The 22993-nt window shown below is 47.8% G+C and overlaps 1 protein-coding gene across 4 annotated transcripts in view; it reads left to right on the top strand.

Annotated features, from left to right (window-relative positions):
* The first annotated feature begins 8423 nt into the window (after nt 1–8423).
* Nucleotides 8424–22993, top strand: part of gphnb (gephyrin b) — a 63505-nt gene continuing 48935 nt past the window's right edge. For all 4 annotated transcript variants that reach the window (XM_072702863.1, XM_072702862.1, XM_072702861.1 and 1 more), the window contains exon 1: nt 8424–8546. In XM_072702863.1, coding sequence (XP_072558964.1) covers nt 8483–8546 — 64 coding nt within the window. In that variant the 5' untranslated portion in view covers nt 8424–8482. The remainder of the gene's footprint in view (nt 8547–22993) is intronic.

Here is a 22993-nt window from a genome sequence, read left to right as displayed (position 1 = left end):
TCTGGTAGTGAGCTGAGAGGGAGCAAAAACATGGACTATCTGGTAGGGAGCTGAGAGGGAGCAAAAACATGGACTATCTGGTAGGGAGCTGAGAGGGAGCAAAAACATGGACCATCTGGTAGGGAGCTGGGAGGGAGCAAAAACATGGACTATCTGGTAGGGAGCAAAAATATGGACTATCTGGTAGGGAGCTGGGAGGGAGCAAAAGTCTAGACTGACTGTAGGTCCCTGAGGACCGGATTGGGAAACACTGTACCGTAGAACTATGCTAAGGCTAACAGTGAGTGTGGCCCGGCATACAGCTGGACCTGCAGTGATATAAAGCACACTTGCCTGATTGCTGATCTTGGGAGATTGTCTCTGGACAGGGATATGTTTCCAGTGATCATTCTGATCATTTTAAATGCATTCAGATCAGTTTGTTTAACGTTCTCCAGTCAGCTACCAGTGACTTGTGCATCCAGTAATGCCAGAGATGTTCCCTAGTTGCCTCCCTACCATGAAAACTTGCTTGTTCAGCCTGTTCTTAGATGCTGCTCCTTTGAATGTTGATAAAACAGTCACATGTATGAATGTGTAACTAGTTTGTTTATCATAAGTGGGGGATTAGTGACATTCCTGATATTTTGTATTGCCAGGTAGTTAGTTATTAGTTATAAAAAGTATTGTTTTCTATTAGGCTATAAAGTTATGAGGAAAAGTAAACCCTTGCTTTTAGTGTATGATGATGAGAATTACACGTCTTATTGATATCCATGGGGAAATTCTCTTCTCACCTCTCATTTTTCCATCTTGCTGGGGGTTAAAAGCCTTGCTCAGTAGCCCACAGACATGCTTAGGCTGGGTGTGTGTGCGTGCAAGATCTGTGATGGTTAGGGCTGGGTAGGGGTTAAGGTTGTCATGTTGGGATTAGAGTTTTCCCCATAGTAATGAATGGGGAGTCCCCAAGAAGATATAATTACAAACCTGTGTGTGTGTGTGCGTGTGTGTGTGTGTGTGTGTGTGTGTGTGTGTGTGTGTGACTGGCATCCCATCCAAGATGAACCCTACTTTGATATCAGCGTTGCCTGGCACAGGCCCCAGGACCACCGTATCCCTACACTGGATAAGAGGTTATGGAATATGGATGGATGCACTGAACCAATCCCATAACTCCCCAGTAGATAGCAGATGCAGCGCTGAGGAGCGACCTTTCCCAGCTTTCCCAGCTTTCCCAGCTTGCCCAGCTTGCCCCCTTCACTCCGCAGGCTGCTCCTCGGGAGTCTGTCTCAGCGCTTATGTAAAAAGCAGAACCTCATGCCCTGCGTCACATAAAGCTCCTCTTTCATACAAAAGGAGAAGAAGCTTTTCCCATAAATCTCTGAGGTTGGCGGGAGAGTCAAGCGCTCAGCTGACACTTGAACCCAGCTTGTAATCACTTGAGCTGTGTTAAATACATACAGGCACATGTGTGTGAATAGGAAGGTACACACACATGCACACGCACACACATACACACACATGAGCGCACGAATGCACGCACACACACACGCGCGCACATGCATGTGCGTGCGTGTGTGTGTGAGAGTGTGTGTGTGTGAGTGTGTGTGTGAGTGTGTATGTGCGCGCATGTGTGTGTGTGCATGTGTGTGCGTGCACACACACACATGCGCGCACATACACACTCACACACACACACACACACACACACATACAACTGCACACTTTTGCTGGAAAACAACATCAGCCAGCATTAACATTAAGAGAAACAAACTCAAGGAATATCTATTATAAAGTAAGCATGGAAAAGTAAATTCTTTGGAACCTTTCTTTAAAAAATAGCTCAAACTCCAAATTTTCACCCATATGCAGAACGAATTACATCTCTGTGGAAGTGTCACATATGTCAGTGGGGACTGTCACTGTTCAAATGGCGGCACTCTGTTATAAAATGAGCTGGAACGTGGAGATCGGCCTCAAAATGGGCCTGCCTCGTGGTATGCCGCTGACAACAGGGAGCGCTCTGTGGGAAAGACACAGGTTCGAGTCTGCCATCCTGCTGTCAGGTGAGGTCCCAGAGAATGGCAGCCGACCTGGGTTACGTGGCTGGGGTAGATGGCGCCGCTCTATAGCGCCCCCTGCTGTTGGCTGGGAGCTCTGCGCAGCTGTCACTGGAATAGAGTGCCAGAGAGACAGCATTGTTCCCCAAGTGTGGCACACTGATGAAACTGTAGCCCGAGGGAGTGAAGAGAAGTGGGTGGCTGACAGCAGACGTATTGGAGGAAGTGTGTGTTATTCTTTGCCCCCCCCCCCGCCCCTCCCCCCACACACACACCCCCAAGCCGGCACGGGTGTCACACGTGGAGATGAAAACGTGTGAGAAATTGAGTACTTGGTTATTCCAAATTGGGAATCAATGGGATTAAAGAATAACTTAATTAAAATTTTAAAATAAGAACCTCTCTAAAAGGATAGCTTACCCCTTCATCTCTTCCTCCCTTCTGCCTGTCTGTAGCTCCTGACCCCACCAGCTCTCCATCCCATTTCGGCGACCCTGTGCTTTTCCTCCCAGTGTCTCTCCCACCTCCCTCACCACCAGCCTCACTCGGCTGCTGTCACAGCCTCGCCGCACCATTTCCCGGCCAGCCGGCATCTCTTCATTAGTCCCTCCATCGCATCCAGAGCTCTGCTACAAACCTTCTACACACAAACCATTCTACTGCACATCTCGCACCAGCTTCTTTCGAGCCACATCCCCTTTAATAATCATGATCACCGCCTATCAGGCCCTGTCCATCTCGTTCGACTTGTTCGTCATCTCGTGGTGGCCCTTCTCCATACCATCTTTGCCAAATTTCCTGACAAACACTTAAAGTGATGAGTGATGCACTGATGCGATGAGCTTTAGGTGCAAACTCAACTTCCACCTCTCCAGAATACACTGCTCAGATAACAATACACCCACGATGCAGCCAACACTGATAGGTATTGACTAGGGTGTTTCTGTTTTAGTACCAGATTTTTAATACCTGTTAAATGTAGAATGCTTTTTGGAATTTTAATTCTGGGAAACGTTTGTACTATTTTTATTTATTAATCCCAGGTTTGTCCTAGAAATGATGTCCACATTATTTTTAGCTATTGGATTGTATTTTCTGTGCTGAGCGTTAAGGGATATATCTGTCCTCTTATGGAGCTGTAGATCCCTCAGCATCCTTAACAAGGACAGTTCAGTCCGGTGCACCCGAAAGTCTGACCAGCCATCCTGGTGCTTATGGGGCACCGTGGATAGCATTCCAGAGATGACAGTGATTGGTGTGAGAAGCTTTTTAGGCCTGCTCTCATTTAATAAATGCAAAGGGCCATAAAGCGTTGCGTCAGCCATTCGCTGGGAAATCCGCAGGTGATGGATGGAGAGATCCTTGTTCCCCACTGAAGAGCTATTATGCTGACGGTACTCAAAAGCAAACATTGTAGCTGAACTGGAGTGAAGGGAATTAACTAATAGCAGATTATATGTGAGCCCCGAGAAAGCAAAACGAAGCATCTCGCAGGGTTTAAGAAGCTTTGGGTAAAGAAGGCCGAGTGCAGGAAAACTGGTGCAACTGAAATCCAGACAAATGTTTACCACCTGCCACAGGAAACCCCGAACCATCACCGAGAAAAGTACAACGGGGATTCAGCCAGTCATGTCTAAGTGCTGAAAATGACAAAGGCAGCAGCTGAAAGGATCGAATGTGGCTTAGAGACCCAAGTGCAGGAAAGTGCCGCTGCCATTTGAGTGATGATGAGAGAGAAAAGAGACTCACTGCACCAGTGCACCTGAAACAAGGGCGCTTAATTGACAGTGACAACATGGGCTCAGATGAGCAAAGGCCAGCCAATCAGCTCATGAGTGCTCAGCCAATCAGCACATGGGTGAAGCTCAGCCAATTAGTTCTTGAGTAAAGGTCAGCCAGTCAGCTCATGAGTGATGGCCAGCCAATCAGCATACACATGAATGATAGCCAATCAGCTTGGAATATGGCAGTACACCATTACTACAGGTAATATCAGTTGACAACTGTATCATTTGATTCAATTTCAAAAGCTACATACTGACTCTAAGTGACAGTATATGTGAGCTGGCATGAACATTTGTAAGTATTAATGAATATTCTCGTTCCTCGTGCTCTGTGTAATTCCCAGTCTAGGTTTCTCAATGGTGTGCACACCAGTGATATACCTGGATTTTTTATATACTTATTATGTGCTACGACAACTGGGGTACACTGCTTTGTCATGTTTCTTAGCGAGTGAAATACCTTGCAAATAGTGTAACCTTGTAAGCTCTGCCTGCTTTTTTTTGTTTCATACAAGTTAAATGTTGTTCAGAGTGACATATATTAAGGAGTGTTACTGAAGAAGGCTGCTGGATTCAGAATGAACAATGTGTCATCTTGCACTATATGGCCAAAAGAATAATAATTATACTGTACAAACAGCCATGGAGCTACAATCAACAAACACTGTCAGCCGAATGCGTGCTTGTGCAGGAGAGGTTAGTGACTTGGCGCCATCACAGGATGCCATCTTTCCAACAAGTCATTTTGCCACATTTCTGCCCTGCTAGAGCTGCCCTGGTCAACTGCTGGTCAAGTGACTGTGAAGGTCAAAACATCTGGAAGTTCAGGTGTGAAGTGGTGGTCATACAAACTCATACAATGTGATCTGATCACCCGGCATCAACACTCAACCTAAATGGCAGCAAATCCTACCAGCAGTGTCCCAACACCTAATGAAAAGCCATCCTGGAAGAGCAGAAGCTGTTCTAGCAACAATGGGCAGGCAAACGTCACACTAACACCCTCGGTTTCAGAAAGAGGCGTTGGACAGGCTGGTGTCCCCATGCTTTGGCCAAATAGTGCAGATGTAAGGAGTGGTCAGGGGTGGACACCCGCCCAGGTAAATATGCAGCCACCCCTGTTGCCACCCCACATCAAAATAATAAAAACAAAATATGCATTATTTTATTTTCTAAGCAGAACCATAGAATAGACACAGTGTGGCTACCCCCAAAGATATAACTGGCTCCTAATGGCAAAAGATTTCTGCAGCTGTCACTGACTTAGTGTACAGTAGTTTGAATGTCTTTGTTTTTCACGACCATAAACAAAAGTAAGTGGTTATGGAGAATGAGGTCACGCATTTCCATTTATGTTTGTGCCTTGTCGTGTCACCCACGGTGCCCCTTGCACTGTCTCTGTAATGGGATGGGCTCCATTCTCCCTGTGACCCTGCGCAGCTAAAGCAGCTATGGATGATGCCAGGATGCACAGTAGCTGCTCTAAAGCCTGTTAGACCCAGATATTTGACTTTCTGCTTGAAGTCTTCTGCCTTTCGTCACTTTTTTCCCACTCCGATATCATTTTGAGTTTCGATGTTTCTGAATACCCAGGAGCTCTGAATGCGATGCGTTCTTTATTTATGCTTCTGTGTAACACTACAGTGGATGAGATTAAGCGCAGAGAACAGAACTTGTAGAGAGAGAGGGAGAGAGAGAGCTTATAGTCAGAGAGAGAGATGCTTTAGCTGGGGAGGGGGGTAAAGGGGACGCATAGAGTGGTGAGGCTGCAGACACGGAGCTGACTCCCCTGGCCACAGCTGGCTGGGAGGTGCTGCTGAACTCCCCCTCCCAGGATGTCACACGATCGATGGGTGTAATTTGCTTTCTCCCACGGTCCCCCCAGCCCTCACCCTGCTTCATTCCCTCTAATTTCCGGAGTCACGGGGGGGGGGGGGGGTTCCTGGGTTCATGGAGCAAAATCCACTCAGGTGTGAAATGCTTTATTTTTCAAAGCATAGATCTGACCATCAGGGTGAGTCCTCACCAGATATGGGGGAATGGCACCTTCCTATTCGGCGTGTCGGTGGGTGGCCTGGTTCTGTGGGCTGCATCAAGACCTGGGAGGAGACCAAAGGCAGAGAACGCTGCTCTACAGTATGTCCTGCCCCGAGAGACTCAGATCCATACCGGGGGGATCATTACCCACACACACACTCACGCACACTCGCGCACACACTCACACACTCACACATAGGCATGCACGCACTCACGCACACACTCACACATAGGCATGCACACACTCACACACACACTCACACATACGGATGCACGCACTCACGCACACACTCACACATAGGCATGCACACACTCACACACACACTCACACATAGGCATGCACGCACTCACGCACACACTCACACATAGGCATGCATGCACTCACGCACACACTCACACATAGGCATGCACACACACACACATAGGCATGCACACACTCACACACACACTCACACATAGGCATGCACGCACTCACGCACGCACTCACGCACGCACTCACACATAGGCACGCACGCACTCACGCACACACTCATGCACCGGCATTCACACACTCATGCACAGGCATGCATACACTCACGCACACACTCACACATAGGCATGCACGCACTCACGCACGCACTCACGCACGCACTCACACATAGGCACGCACGCACTCACGCACACACTCATGCACCGGCATTCACACACTCATGCACAGGCATGCATACACTCACACACACACTCACACATAGGCATGCACACACTCACGCACACACTCATGCACCGGCATTCACACACTCATGCACAGGCATGCATACACTCATGTACAGACATCCACTCACTCATACACACTCATGCACAGGCATCCATTCACTCATACACTCTCATGTACAGGCATGCACACACTCACACACACACACACTCATGCACACACTCACATGCAGGCATACACACACACCAGCTCTATTTCAGGGTCTAGTGTGCCCTTATTCTGTTCCTTTCTTCCATGTGACGTAAGTCTAATGTCCCCTCGCCGGTAACATGGGATTTCCTCGTTTCTATCTCTCTCTGCCCACCGTGCCAGTTTATTTTGACAATAGAATGCGTGTCCGTGTAGCTGGCATTCATTTTTTTAAAACAACATGCCCTTTATGTGGCAATGACCAATGCAAGTGTACATTGAAATGTGTTGTACTGGGTGAACCCATATTTCAGAAATGCATTGTTTCTATGAATCATAATAATAATGATCCAATCATGAGTGATAATAATAGTAATAGTAATAATAATCATCATCATCATAAATCATAATCCAAAGCTGAGTGTCCCCTCCTCTGTGCCCTGTACTTCTCGGACAGGCTCCAGGCCCACCACAACCTTATCCAGGATAAGTAGAAGATTGCTGAATGGGATGATGATGATTATTATTATTATATCATACCTCACGGTGCTAACGAGGATAAGCAGTTAGCAGGTGATTGGATGGATAGAATAGAATTTGTAGTTTTCATATCTGCATTCTGCATGCTGTGTGCCTGTAGTTTCCTCATTGGTGTGACAAGAGATCTTCCACTAACAGCATGACTAACCAAGAGACTCCTTCTAGGGGTGTTCCCCACCACATGAAAAACACCAGAATCCGACTGACTTATTTCAATGGGCCCTGTACATGGGGACTTCTGCTCCATCACACTTTCCTGTTAATGATAAAGACCACATCTGTACAGAAGATTTAGGTTTTTGGGATAGACTCTCCATCAGCCAATAAAAAAACAGTGGTTCTCAACTCCAGTCCTGGAGACCCACTGTTATTGGCTGATTGAGAGGTCATCCCAAAAATGACAAAAAAATGATCTTCACTTGGTGCTGAGCTCATGAGAGCATGTGAATGTTTTGGGCTTATCAATTGTCAAAGCCGGATTGAGTGCTCAGGTATTTGTTGGATTCTGAGCCTCTCATTAGATTCATCAGATAGTTGACACAAAAAAAACTATATTACTGAACTATTTCATTTAAAATAACAGCATTTCGTTAAGGGAGGTGTACGAGAGAAAGAAGGGAAACTCTGGGCCCCCTCACAAAATGTCACCTTCTACCTACAAATTGCCAATCACACAGTACAAGTTACTGAACAGATGTATAAGGTTTCTTCAGCACATATATTTATTATTTGTTGTTGTATTCAAGGGGCCCAATAAAGTGCTGAGCCCCTTGAATCTGCCAGGGTATCCATGCCTGTCCGAGGCCCCTGGGTCCAAATGATTCAGCCAGATTTCTTTACAAAAAATACAATAAATGGCAAAAACTATATTTAAAGCCCTTCTTGTTTTGCTAGAAGTTCTTGTGGAATTAAGTAGTGGTCCTTATAAGAAGCAATCTGCCATACATGTTGTACTACGGTGGCAGGCAGCCAGCTCTTCTACGGGCTCCGCTTAAACGGCCCCCGCACCTCCCCCTGCTGGAGCGTCTATCTCTGCCTGTGAAGACCGCTTTGAGTCGGTGCTCTGCTGCTCTTGCCTGGCTCCCCCCCTTTCCTCCCGGTCCCCCCTCCCCCCGATCCTCGCTTTCCCACCCCCGGAGATCGATGCGATCGGTCCTTGCCTCTGCCCAGGGCTCTCAGTGCGGGCGACAGCGCTGGCGAACATGGCGTCCGAAGGGATGATTTTAACAAACCACGACCACCAAATACGAGTGGGAGTCCTCACAGGTAAGGGGCTCGTCTGTCCGCGCCGTGGCGGACCGGGGCATGCGGATCAACGGGCTTGGGCTGTCCGTGATGTATTGCTTTCCGACGCCGTGTATTTTGACGGGATATTTTGCATGGCTGCTCTCTGCCGTCCATCCACCTTATACTGCCGAAGCCGATTAAAGGCTCTCTCATTTCCCACTGCCAGACAGTTATTTTTCCAAAGTAATATTTAAAAAAACCAAAGCGCATCGGCGTCTTACGCGCAGTTAATTTCCAGCCTGTGCGCGTCCCTGTTTAGTGTCAGGAAGACAGTTCTGTCTCATGAATAATTCATATCCCGTATCTGCTTGTCAAAACTGAAAATTGCGTCCGATAAGTCATATTTCAAAGGCTATGGCTTTTATAGGCACGTCAAACTGCTGCTTTTTTAAGCCGGTGATTATTTCCCAGAGACACTGTGCATTTCTGTAATATATTTGCTTCTTTGGGATGCAGAGTAGGGGAGAATGAATAAGTGAATCGTAATTAAAAAAAAAAAAAAAAGCCGGATCCTCGCCTTGGCGGAACCGGGCTCTGGATGCCGGTTATTTACGGTAGCATGACAGCCGACCGAAATGCGGACATTTCCCGGTTTGTCGTCCCTGCCACCGACCGCATCGTTTGGCTTTTTAATATGATCAGGAGCTATAATACCCGGCTACGTGATTGCCGGGGGTCGCTTTTTCTCTGTTTCTCTGTCACAACGCAAATGGCAAATGGATAAAGCTTTTTTCATTTTTATTTTTCAATAAAGGTTGTGCGCGTAGCTCAGGGAAATAATTAAAAGGCGTTTTAAACAGGAGCCATATAAGTGGCTGGCAGGCTTGCAAAATAGCGATTCCCCCTTTTGTACGTAGACGACAAAAGGGTGCGGAGTAATAAACAGGTATGCAAATATATGTTCGTTCCTAGAAAGCTTTTTTTGTTTGTTTGCATTAATTAAGCTGGTTTTATTTCTCGCTTTTCGTGTCTCTCACCCTGGTAAAAAAAATATGTGTGCATGGAAGAGGCAGTGAGGACGCACAGATGAGGCAGGGAAACCCCGCTCCCCTTCGCCCTCCCTGTACGCGGAATGGAAACGGTGCGCTGTCCGTTGCTCATGGTGCTGAAACGGAGCGCTGTCCACTGCTACTGCTCATGGTTCTGAAACGGAGCCCCCAGCTGGTGCCATAAAAGCCAGCGACGATCCCAAAGACGGGCGTCTATTTTAAAGCATCAGGATCCCCCTAATATATCCTCTATCCGCGGATTGGGGTGATACATGAGTTAAAGTGTGCGTGTGAATGTTATTAGTCAAACATATCGCCTCTCTCCCTCTGTATAAAATATTACTCTGTTTGATTCTGCCTTGCTGTACTGACATTTCATACAGGCGGACCCCGATTGATGACAAACAGTACCTGACAAAGTGTAACCGGCAGAAATCCTGTGTGTGATTAGTGACGGGGACATGCATAAACCGAGAATGAATGGTGACATTTTCACAGTTTGGAATATGTAAAAGATTAATCCAAGTGTGCGTTATAAAGATTGGCCATGCAGTCATTACAGCTAATGGATCAGGTCTCAGCCAATCACGTATCTAATATCTGCCCCTCTTGATTAATGAAAAACGAATACCCAAGCATCCGCCATACATTAAAGTACATTATTTTATTTTTCCACAAGTAGGGAATCATGGTGTCTATTAAGCCACCTATGTGATGTGCAAAATCCACACTTGCCTGTAATTGTATAAGACAGCTAATCAGAAGTCTTCTGGAGTGTATCAGCAATATGGAAGCAGCCTGTATCTCAGACTGAAGTGGACCCAAAGCTCTTCCTGCTTGTTGGGGACTTTAGTTGTTGGTTCTGCCAGTCAGCTGTAGTGCCTGTGCACCTCTGCAGAGCATCACTCCCAAACCGGTACTGGTCCAGCTGGCACCTGATGCGTTTCTCGCAGGCCGAGGCAGACATGAGAGTGTCTTCGCCAACTGGAACGTGATGTCAATTAAAGATTATTCTCAGAAGCCTGCTTGCATAACCCCGTCCCCCGAGGGCGGAAGTCCTCGCTTGTGATTTGGTAATCTGGCCGGGTACACCAGGTTTTTGTGATGCCAGGCGGGACCATTTGGGCGCCATATGTGTCACTGTAGCACATTCCCAGGGTCAACATCAAACACACAAGTGTATCTGTACCCTTCTGTGGTTCATTCTGCATTTTCTAGAGTGGGAGACTGAGAAGATTGAGTTGCTAAGTTGGGCATGAGGTGGCGGGCGAGAGCGACGGCGTTGCCGTGGACCATAATCCGTTCCGAAACGCCACTTCCCACACATTCCCCGCGTTCTCTCACTTCCAGCTATTTGGGGAATTTAATTCAGGTGTCGATGGCGCCGCGTGACTCGTTCTGATCCGGAGATGGCGGCCCTGTCCTTAATCGAGGCTTCATTTGCCAAGTCGAAGCCCGGGCCGCGGACAAACAGCTGGTCTGTGGAGAAGACAGGCTGTGAAACCCACACGGCCGTAAATTGCCACTGAAAGGGTTTGCCGGGAAATCTGTCGTCTGCGGCAGACTGCGCAGATGTTTTGTTTTTTTTTTCTTTTTCCCCCCTTTCCTTTTTCTTCAGCAGTAACAAGTCAGGGAAGCTCGAGCTGTCAGGATTGTGTGGGCGGACTTCCAAAGTTATATGTATTTCAAAAAGACATGAATCAACACGAATATGTGTGTGTGTGTGCGTGTGTGTGGCCAGGCTAATTTTAGACTGGCTTGAAACAATTAAGCTGAAAAAAAGTCTTCTTGGTTTTTTCTTCTTTTTTTGCCACCCTAATTAGTTTTGATTTGAATTCCCTTCGGACATGCCGGAGAGATGGGCGTGCAAGGCTCTCGACCAATGAGGAGGGAGTTTGAGGGGAAGGAGTCCGTTGTGGATGTTGTCCTTTGGTACGCCCTTCCTGACGGAAGCTGTGGGGTTTGGGGGGGAGGGGAGGCCAGCTTGGCCACTCCCCCCACAGAGAGATGGTGCTCCTTTTTCTTTCTTCAGAAACATTTTGTGAGAGGAAATGAACTTGGGGTAAAAATATGAAAACAACCCACCCCCCTTGAAAATTCCATTCAAAGGCACTGACATCAAAGCAGGCTGCCTGACAAGCCTTGTCTCGCTGCTTTTAAAGTGCTGATCAGAACAGTCTCTGCTCTGGAGAGTGAAATTAAAGTCAGATACCTGCCTCTGGCACTCCTAACTTACATCAGGCCAGTGGTGCTCGAACCTGGGGAGGGCCCCTGGGGGGCCACGCTGTGACCTGCAGTCCCTGGTCACCATGTGGAGTCGACCTGACAAGCGGAATTTATTTTGTGGGAACCCTGGAAACAGCCCTCATTTTTTTTTTTTCTTTTGGGGGGGGGGGGGTCTTTTTCTGCCTGTTTACAGTGATAAAGAGGCTTCCTCCCTTCCGACCCAGAATTCCCTGAGAGTTCAGCTGACCTAAGGGCATCTGCAAGTCCTTCCGCTCCACCTCCGCTCCAGACGTCCCGCAGACAGATTCCAAACATCTGTCACCCTGTCCACCTCCCTACATGAATCTGGACACCTTAATGATCTGCCCAGGCCCTCGTTTTGCTTCTGCTTGTGTATATTAAGGATGGCAGGAATTCTGGAATGATGATGATGATGAAATAGATGCCTGGGTGAAACCTTATTGGTGGACTGGCACCTGCGGTATGTGGGTTTGACACCCAAGACCAGGGCCATAGGGGAACACCTATGCCTGGACCAGTTTTCATTACTTTTGTTTTCTGGGAATCCTGTTGCTGGGGTGGGATTGGGTGGGGGTGCTTTGCTAAATCTCTGCTACATGGTGGTGGTGGCGGTGGGAGGGGGCAGGTTGTAAGAGGGTATGCCTCTAAGCTCTCAGCCGAGACAAGTGGGGGGGGGGGGATTTGCGGAGTTAGCTTTGATGGTTAGGATTGAGCATGTCTGCAGACATCATTCAAATTTCTAGTGAATGAAAAACTGTGGGGGGGGGGGGGGTATCGGTGGGGGGGTGCATGGGTATGTATGTGTGTTTTTGTTCTTTTCAGATCCATCTCAGGCTCTGTTCATGCTCATGTTCAGCAGATGCACTCAGAGGTTTCTCTCGTACCCCCTCGCACCCACGGGGCGTGTCCCCTAACCAGCCCAGTGACTCTGGTGGGATGGTGGACGTTGTCCCCCCTCCCCCCCAGCACAGAAGTGTCCCCGCTGATGTTTAATTATAGCGCATTGATTAATCGCCGCTGTCACACGTTCTTTATGCTCCCTGCACTGTTGCCATAAAGATGTCTCACGCTGCTCCGTTTCTCGTTCTTATCCCGGATGATAAAAACCGGACATCTTCTGCCCCAAGTTGCTGTGCTGTCCAGTTCCCCCGAAAGATGTGATTTCTGGACATTTCCCGGGGCAGATGGTAGTTGGGTCCGGACTCACAGCGAAGGACAGTGGGGGAAGCCACATCCGCAGAAGACAGCATCTGTGAGCTGCCAGCAAGGGCCCTGATGGGGGCGGGACTTCTTTCTGATTGGCTGTTGGGGGGGATCCAGTATGACAGGCCCTGGAGAGGAGAACAGGCGAGTGGAGGCGCATGTGGGATGTTTGGGGATCCCGCCGTCTCCGGCAGCACGGTCACATTCATCTTGCATGGTTTTACGTCATGAGGCAGCTGTCGTTTGGCTTTAAACACGGTTTTAGCACTGCGGTTGCGTGTGGATGCATTCAGTGTGGTCGCATTAGCCCAGTGAGGGCCCATTTAATGCATTGCTGGGGGGCGATGATGGAAGGTGTGTGTCTAGGCTTTGCTGTCCAGCCAGTTTCATATCTACCATGTGAATGGAGGGTACTTAACATGCACATTCAATGATCAGATTGACTGGGTGCAGTGCTGGGGGACAGGGCATGTGACCTGAATGTACATGTTTAGGGTTGGTGGAAGTGGGTACAGATCATGTGACCTAGATATGTACAGATCATGTGACCTGGATGTGCAATGATGTTTCGTTTATGAGGGGATAAATAGTTAAAACTGCTTACAAATGCTGAGGCTGCAGTACCAAACAAGATTCTAACATTCCATTTTCTCAGTCAGAGGAGTAGAGGATTTATTATGGATTAACTATCATATCCATTCTATTATTATAAGAATGCTTCTAGTGCTCTTTGACATTTTTGCTAGCATTAAAAAAGGTCAAATGTCAGACATTGCCAGAGGTTATTTACTTTATACATAATATACACATTTATGCCTGTTACACTGCTTTTTCTGGTTTTGGCAGAAGAACTTCTTTTACTTAATTAAGGATCTTTCATCCCAAACTTACTTATTTTAGCGACTTTAAAATCAGCAAAAATTGAACAATGAACTGAAGTAGAACTTTGAACGATGAATCAAAAGGTATCTATCCGAACAATTAGCAATGCAAATAACCTCAAAAGATACATGATGTATATGAAGAAGCATATTTTGTTAGACTGCTGTTGTTGGAGTCAACCGCATTAAAAATAGGTTTTCCTTAGAAAGGTCTCCCTCGGAGATGCAGTAAAACACAGGAAAGCACCAATAAACTCTGAGAATTATAGCATGCAAGGTTGTATTTTCCTTATTTAGCTTCGCACACAGCTGTGCATTGATGGTAACAGACTGTGCATGGTGCCGTGAGCGTAGCAGTACAGTCAGGCAGAATGACTGCAGCGCTTTTTGAGGGAGCAGCAGAGGGATTTACGGCATATCGACAGTGAAGGGCCGTGCAGGAAAACAAGGAGAAAATGAAACGATACAATTACGGACGGTTAAGCCAGTGGGCTGGAAAGCAAAGGTATCTGGGTAAAACCCAAGAGGACAAGAAAAAAATTATCCATTTCTGCAGAAATCCTAGTCCATTTAGAATGAACTTCGACCTTTAATTGTATTGATCCCAGTGGGAAATTCTGGTGCATTCAGCAATAAGAACAAAGTGCACAGGCGAACATACATCTAGTGCCAAACAGACAAGGTGCAGAGATGGTACACATAGTTCGAACAAACAAACTTTGTGCAAACTGGATTAAAAACTATACCGTACTCAAATATGAAAAATGAACAATTCTGAAAGACAGAATGTGAAACTAAAAATAAATATGCAAAAGGTAGGAATAATAATTATGTGCAAATAAATTATGTGCAGTTAGGACAGAAAGCACCGGATTGTATTGTAACAAGACAGGATGCCCCCTGACGTGTCATGGCTGGGGGTAGGGGGGTAGGGGCCGGCACACTGGGAGAAGCTGCTGTGGTGTTTGGGCAGGATCGAGCCCAATAGCGTTTTTTAGTACACTGTCATAGAATGAGGCGATGGCTAAAAGTGCTCCAGGATAGCGCCCCCTGAAGCAGGTGGGCAGAATCGTCCTTTGGGGTCAAAGTGCACTGGGGATCCAAAGACGTCTCACTGGAGGTCTAGGAGCACATCGTGAAGAGTCTGCTTGTTGCATGACAGTGTTTGTTGCATGACAGTTTCCTTTCCTAGTTAGCTTCCCCCTCACATGTTATGGGAGCTGGAGGTCATGCAGAGGCCATGATGCAGACCACATGTGTCAGGCCACAATCTCTATGCACGCCCTATGTCGGATTTGTACCACGGATTTGTACAGTGTGTAGCGTCCACCCCAAAATCCTTTCTGACACCTGTGAGGTCTGTGAATGTCAAGGGCAAAGTCCATGTAGGCGTCATCAACTTCATCCAGAGGCAAAGGGGTGCCTCATATCTGCCCTACCATGATCTGTGCTGACTTACTGGGTCGATCTATCTCTATTGGATGTGGTGGCTGGGGGGGGGGGGGGGGGGGGTAGCATTTTTATTAAGACTCCCTTTTAATGCTGTTCAGCTTTTCTGAACTCCTGACATCACAGCCAATTGATTAACACATTTTCATACAAAGGAGCCAGGCTGCACTTTTAATATAGTGTTTAATAATTGTCAAGAGTTCAAGGTTTGGACCAAACAGAGGCGGTTCTAGAGGGGAGGACAACATGCATGCCTCCCTAAATATGTATGCGACTTGGGTCTGAAATAAATGTATTATTATTACTATTATTACTATTTACATTTAAATATGGTAGCTAAAATTTTGTGGGCTGGGAACAGGGGAAGCACAAGCGTAAGCACATTTTCCTGGCGGACTCTTAACGCGGACTCTTAACGAGGACTCAACGCGGACTCTTTTCACGTTGGTGAAAAGCGAAGTTAACGACAGAAAACAAATAAGCTGGTGAAACCAAGACAGTCCAAACAAGAAATCAGAGTTTTGTAGAGTTTACACAAAATGTAAAATGTGACTGCAAAGCATTGCATAAATAACTCCTTAATGCTGGCAATCCAGCATAAGCAATTCTTGGAGGACATTAAGGTCAAATACATTTGCCCTCCCTAACAGAACAACTGGTCCCAGTCTGGCCTCCAAGTCGAAATGGTCTAGAACCTTCACTGGGACCAAACAAACTCATTCGTTTATTCAAACATTCATTGATTTTTTTGAGCGTAACCTCATTTTTAATATTGTGATTTTCTAAAAATATTTTATCATTCTAAGAGAGCAGGCATAAGTATAAGGTGACCCCATAGCGCAAAGTATTTTTATTAGTATTTGTTTATTTTTATCTTATTTTTAGGTCTTAAGTATTAGTTCCAGCGTGACGTGCATTTGCTTTATAATAGGATTCGGGGGGGTGAATTCCTTCATTTTTTTCCGCAGCGGACACGACTGTTTATTTCCAAAATAATGAAGTGACGACCCACTGAGTCAGATCAGAAATAATGGCTTCCCTGCTCGTTGTATGAAGAAGAATTTCCGCAGTTAGACAAACTGTATTCTGGACAGTCAATCCAGGGGAGTTCCTAGCTATTGAAAAGATCCGGAGCTATGTCAACTTTAGCTGGGGCTTGACTGGCATCGAGGCTAAAATACTCAGGGCTATAGCCATGGTCAGATTGCATGGAGGTGTGCGCTGCTGCATCATCTCCGCGGGGCTGTAATACCCCCTCCACCTGTAATGTAGGTGCCCACTCACAGGCGGGTATCCATGCTGCGGTGGGGGGCTGCGCTGCAGTCGGGGGACACCGGCTCAGGAGGATATATCCGTGGCACCAACGGAACAGCGATCCGTGTGTGTTTAAAGACGCGCGACTTTGCAAATGGAGACACGCTTTGTGTCAAAGTTGGGGCTTAGCTGCTGGTGCCCCCCTCTGATCTATCCTCCTGTGATCCATTCATTTCAGTGGCTTTATTCCTTCTCTGTCCGCTGTCCCAAATCCGACCTACACTCGTTAATCCCTCCCTCTTTCCATGGGTACGAGTTCTCCATATAGATGTAATTCATAAGCTCAGCTGTAAGACCATTACATTTGGCCCGCGGTTGATGATTATTACCACAAGGCTGATGCAATGTGATGCATTTTGAGCATAAGGACGATTTCTGTGTCTGTGTGCGTCTCGTTAATTTCTCCGGGTTATTGCCAGTAAATGCCATGGATACGGTGTTTCATTTGCCTCCCTTCAAATATAGTAGAATTTCACGGTTTATTTGGGATCATATTTTAGTTTTAGACATGAAGATTCGAAACAAAAGTACAGGGCCAACCTTCAACATTTGTTCCCACCATGAAAAGCTATAATTGAACCAAACCATGTTAGATATATGAATGATGTTAAATTACATATATTAATTAGGTAATGAGCATGCATGTCACAGTTTAAACACGCTGCTCTCTGGCTATGTTATGGTAGACAGGCTTGCTGAGGTTAGACAGAGGATCTCTGGGGTCCGGAAGGAACCCGTCTTCTGAAGAATGTGCCTGGAAGTACTGCTATGAAACTGTTAGGCTTCGCTGTGCTTTAATAATGTAACTTGATCACTTTCTGACTTCATGCTTAGAAAATCCTCTTAGATAGTGTAATCTTTCCATGAATCATTCCACACACACACACACACACGTTCCTATAGTGACAGAAGTGGATGCTAATGCTCCGGAGGAAGCGATGCATGCTGGGTAATCCCAGATGGCTGCTGCCTGGGTGGTTTGGTCGCTCTTTCCTGCACTTACTGTGGTCAGTGTCTTAGCGTCCCTTTCCTCTTTTTTGATCCTTTGCACCTCTCATCTGTTTTCAGCCCCCCCCCCCCCCCCCCACTCACCTTTTGCACTGGGGAGGCGAACCTTGAAATGGGAGCCAGGTCTTCCCCCGAGAGCGGGAGGCCGACAGAGGTGGAGCCACGGGGATTGGCCCTAATGAATGTAGCTGCTTTAATGGAGGGCTGTTGCGAGTACAGGGACGTGCTTTTAGAAACCGCTGCTGTGTACGCTGAGAGTTGGAAGGAAGCCCTCAGGGTCCATGAGCAGGTGTGGCCAGAAGAAGGGGCCAAAGGGTGTTAGACTCTAAGTAGGATATACCAGCCTGCCTGACCAGACAGTGGTGCAGTATGTAGCTGTGTAGATTAGGGAGGTTGTGGGTTTGAATCCCATGGCCAGCAGAGTAATCATATCACCATTGGCCCTTAACCTCAAATGCCCTGAGGACCTGACTGAGTCTGCTCTTTGATCCCAATCTTTCTTCAGTTGACATTGCTTCTGACCAATGTACCTGCTGCATCAATTAAACTTCATTTAAGGGTTTTTGTGATGGTCCTTGGGTGGTCGAGGTGACCCATGGGGCACTACTGATCCGGGGTGCGTTTCACAAAAACTATAGATGCTAACCATGTTAGCAATTGACATGGTTGGAACCGTGCAACTGAATGGCTCCAACTATGTATGTTGCTAAGGGGAGCTTTTGGGAAACACGCCCCCCCCCCCCCACACACCTGTCACCCTCCACCCCCCTGTTCCGCATCTATTGAGGGAGCCACACGGGACTGTGAGAGAATCACTGGGACATTTAGTGGTATTTCCCTAGCATGGGAATCCCCCCTCCCTCATTCCAGAGTCTCGGATGACAGCACACACACAGACATCCACACACAGACACACACACACAGATACACACACACATACCACAGACATCCACACACAGACATCCACACACAGACACACACACACAGATACACACACACATACCACAGACATCCACACACAGACACACACACACAGATACACACACACATACCACAGACATCCACACACAGACACACACACACAGATACACACACACATACCACAGACATCCACACACAGACACACACACACAGATACACACACACATACCACAGACATCCACACACAGACACACACACACAGATACACACACACATACCACAGACATCCACACACAGACACATACACACATACCACAGACATCCACACACAGACACACACACACATACCACAGACATCCACACACAGACACACACACACAGACACACACACACATACCACAGACATCCACACACAGACACACACACACACAGACATCCACACACAGACACACACACACATACCACAGACATCCACACACAGACACATACACACATACCACAGACATCCACACACAGACACATACACACATACCACAGACATCCACACACAGACACATACACACATACCACAGACATCCACACACAGACACACACACACAGACACACACACACATACTACAGACATCCACACACAGACACACACACACATACCACAGACATCCACACACAGACACACACACACAGACACACACACACATACCACAGACATCCACACACAGACACACACACACATACCACAGACATCCACACACAGACACACACACACAGACACACACACACATACCACAGACATCCACACACAGACACATACACACATACCACAGACATCCACACACAGACACACACACACAGACACACACACACATACCACAGACATCCACACACAGACACACACACACATACCACAGACATCCACACACAGACACACACACACAGACACACACACACATACCACAGACATCCACACACAGACACACACACACATACCACAGACATCCACACACAGACACACACGAATATCCACACGCAGACACACACACACATACCACAGACATCCACACACAGACACACACGAATATCCACACGCAGACACACACACAAGCACGCATGCACAGACATCCACAGACACATACACGCACACAGATATTCACAGACACACCCACACAGACGAACACAGATATCCACACACAGACACACACACACAAGCACACATGCACAGACACACACTGACATGCACACACAGATACACACAAACACTTGAGATTGGTATTGAAATCGCACTTCTTTAGTGCTGCCAGATCGACTGGGCTCAGCCTGACCTTGTAGCTTCACTGGGCTGTCTTTCCCATCGCTTGTTCTCCTGGAGCAAACCAAAATGGCAGGTGTCCCTGCAAGCCCATTTTACAGCCTCGTTAAGATGAAGTAAGGGGAGGCCATCCGTGGTGCGGGCTTCGGCTAATTAGCCTGCTCTGTGTTACTCATGCGCTTTCATTAGCGGAGGAGCGAGTCATCGCAGCGTCAGCGTATGTGGCCCTCGCCCGTAAATCATCCGCAGGCCGCTGCAACATACAGCCCCTGGGTCTGCTTCACAGAACTGCAGCTCTAATGGTGCAAGACACTGGGAGGGGGGATAAAGGCATCCCAGCCCCCCCGGCCGCTCACTAGATCGGGGTGGCAGGAAGGAATCCTCACGCAACCATGGCAGATATCTGGGATCATCAGTACTGAACACCAGCTATAATTTGAAAGTAATGAAAATAAATGGCTTGTTTACACTTGGTGGGGGGGGGGGATACACTTAGATGCATCCAGAGCTGTACTAGATATGTTTTTGTACTTATTACATTCCTTTGTTCTTAATCTGAATCGATCCTTGTTGTATGAGTGGGATCATAATCAGGGTTAATCTGTTAGGAGTGTCACAGGTAACAGTGCATGTTAATCAAGTAAACCGCAGTAAGTCGCTGACAGCCTTCAGGGAGTGGCTGTGGTAGGGGGTGTAAATCAGCGACTGCATTGCTTAATGGTGTAAAACGTGGTATTTGAGCAAACAAATCCCCCGCAGTACTCCGGAAAACTCAGCACCCGCTCCATATTAATGTAGAGTTTAAGGAGGGATGTGCATGAATTTTGCAAGAAACTTCTGGATTTGGCTTCGACTGTAGCAGAAATTCCCAGGGATCCGTGAGTGTTTGTTGGAAAAAGAGTAAGGATCATTAAGACAGTCGTGACCATTGAATCTGAAGTATGTGTGTGTGTGTGTGTGTGTGTGTGTGTGTGTGTGTGTGCTTGCGTATTTGCTTCATGTGTACATCTGCCTTAGTGTGTGATGATGACAGACCCCCACCAGCAGATTCCTGGAGGCTTCTTTTTGGGTGGGATGCAGGGACGGCTACCTTGCTCTTAGTGGGCAGGATCTCCTGACATGCTTACTTTCTGATTGGTCACTTGAGGTGGTCAGGTGGGTGGAGTGGGCGCCCGGTTGGCTGCTGTCTCCCATCCATCCACGTGTCACCACGAGGAGCTGAGTCTCAGACTGGAGTGGGCGGCTCCCTGCCGCGTGCGCTTCTATTTACATTATGTTTGCGTGCGAGTGTCCATCTGAGGCCACTGAGTCCCCTTGTCCAGGCAGTGTGCCTCTCAGGACACACATCGGCGTCACCCCCTGGACCTGCCTGGCGAGGATAAGCAGCGGCGGCACAGCGACAGAACGCGAAAGCGCTCCTCCACCTTGGCTGGTGTAGCAGGTAGAGGAACCCGCTTCCCATGTTACATAAGACGAGCTAATTTAGATCCCACTTCAAAGAGGCGAGAGCGAGCCATTGGCTGGCTTCTTCCTGCGTTTATAAATAGCGTCTCGAATTCTTATCGGGAATATTGTAGGGTGTAGCATGAAGGGGTTTGAAATGCAGCTCCTCAGATTACTGTCTCATTGTAACGCTGTCACCCCTCCCCCCCCCCAACCCTCCACGCCTCATCCTGCCCCCCCCCCCCCCCCCCCCACTGTTTACAGCCAGCCCAGGAGATCCACGCTCACCTGTCACCGATCCTCGCTGCTGACCTCGTCTTCTCGCTGCTTGTATCCGGAATGGGGGGGGGAGGTGCTGAGGAAAGAGGTGCGGGGGTGGGGGGGGGGGAGGTAAGGAAGGGGTGGGGGGTCCTTGCAGCTCCCTGCTCCTCAGCGCTCATCATTAGCCAGGTTGCTAAGATACAGGGAGCTCACATTAGGTTAGGTTATCGCGTCTTATTGCTGTTACTAAATTTTACTTTGCCTCATTAAACCTTTTATTTAGAAAATCCTGCCTTATGGGGATTAAGAGGCTGTGCCGCATTGCCTGGTCATGCCTCTGCTGGGGGGCATGTGGCCCAAAGCTTTTGGGGAGAACCCATGTTGCTGTGAGCCTTGACGCCAGGAAGCGGTGAGGGGGCGGATGCTCTTAAAGAAAGACCCTGGGGGGTAATCAGGCAGCTGATCCCGTGCCAGCATGACGGCACCGTGATGCGTACAGCCATCCATGAGGAGCACCGGCAGGCGGCCTGATATTGGCACAGGTGCCGATAAAGGCATGGTTACGGAGGAGCCGCGGTGGGCATGTGTGAGGCGTCGGAAGCTTCCAGTTTGTTTACCCAAACGTTGCTAATTCTGCTTCTTTGAGGTCCAGCATCATCTGGCATGGCCCAGCATGCACTGTGTTTCACCTCCCAGTGCAGGTCGCATTGGCGGCTTGCCTGTTCTGATTTATAGCAGGGCTGGGTTACTGAGCTCCTGAGCAGATTATTACATGATAACCTGTTTGCCATCACTGATGTTGACTGACTGGCCACGGAGATCCTCCCACAGGCCCAGATCTCTCTCTACTGTGAGTCATGCCAGAACTTTGCAGAAATCTGGCGCAGGTCTGGCGGCCCGCGGACTAGGAGGTCCTGTCAACACCAGAAACAGGCCGCACAGAGAACACAGCTTCTGTCTGCTGCGTCCTCACACAGGCACACTAAAGGAGTGTCACATGAAACCCCCCCCCCCCCTTCTTCAGTGGCAGATCCGTGGAGTTCACTTCCTTAAGAGTACAGTTCATGTATTTAATCTTACTTTCATGCACCTTAAAATAGCTTCAGTGTTGAAAAGAAGTTGATAAATATCAGACAGGAAATGATTGAGAACTGGCAGGTTATTGAAGCCTACAGTGATTTGTGTGGATACACAAGAGCGTTGTTCTGGTCTAACAAAACAAAAAGACACCATGTGATTCTTTCGTGGGGATGTTTGGTGTCTGGATGTTCTGCTTAGGGTCCAGTGATAGTTCTGCTTGTCCCTGAACACGTGTGCTTCCTCTTGAGGCTCAAGTTTCCATTCGTTGTCCAAAGGCATCCTGGTAAGGTCAGCTTACTTTATTGAGTAAATTGGGGGGTGAGT

The sequence above is a fragment of the Paramormyrops kingsleyae genome, chromosome 19 (assembly GCF_048594095.1).
Source record: "Paramormyrops kingsleyae isolate MSU_618 chromosome 19, PKINGS_0.4, whole genome shotgun sequence".
In the NCBI taxonomy this organism is placed as follows: Eukaryota; Metazoa; Chordata; class Actinopteri; order Osteoglossiformes; family Mormyridae; genus Paramormyrops; species Paramormyrops kingsleyae.
The sequence above is the reverse complement of the archived record's forward strand: the minus strand, read 5'-3'. Positions and strand labels throughout refer to the sequence as shown.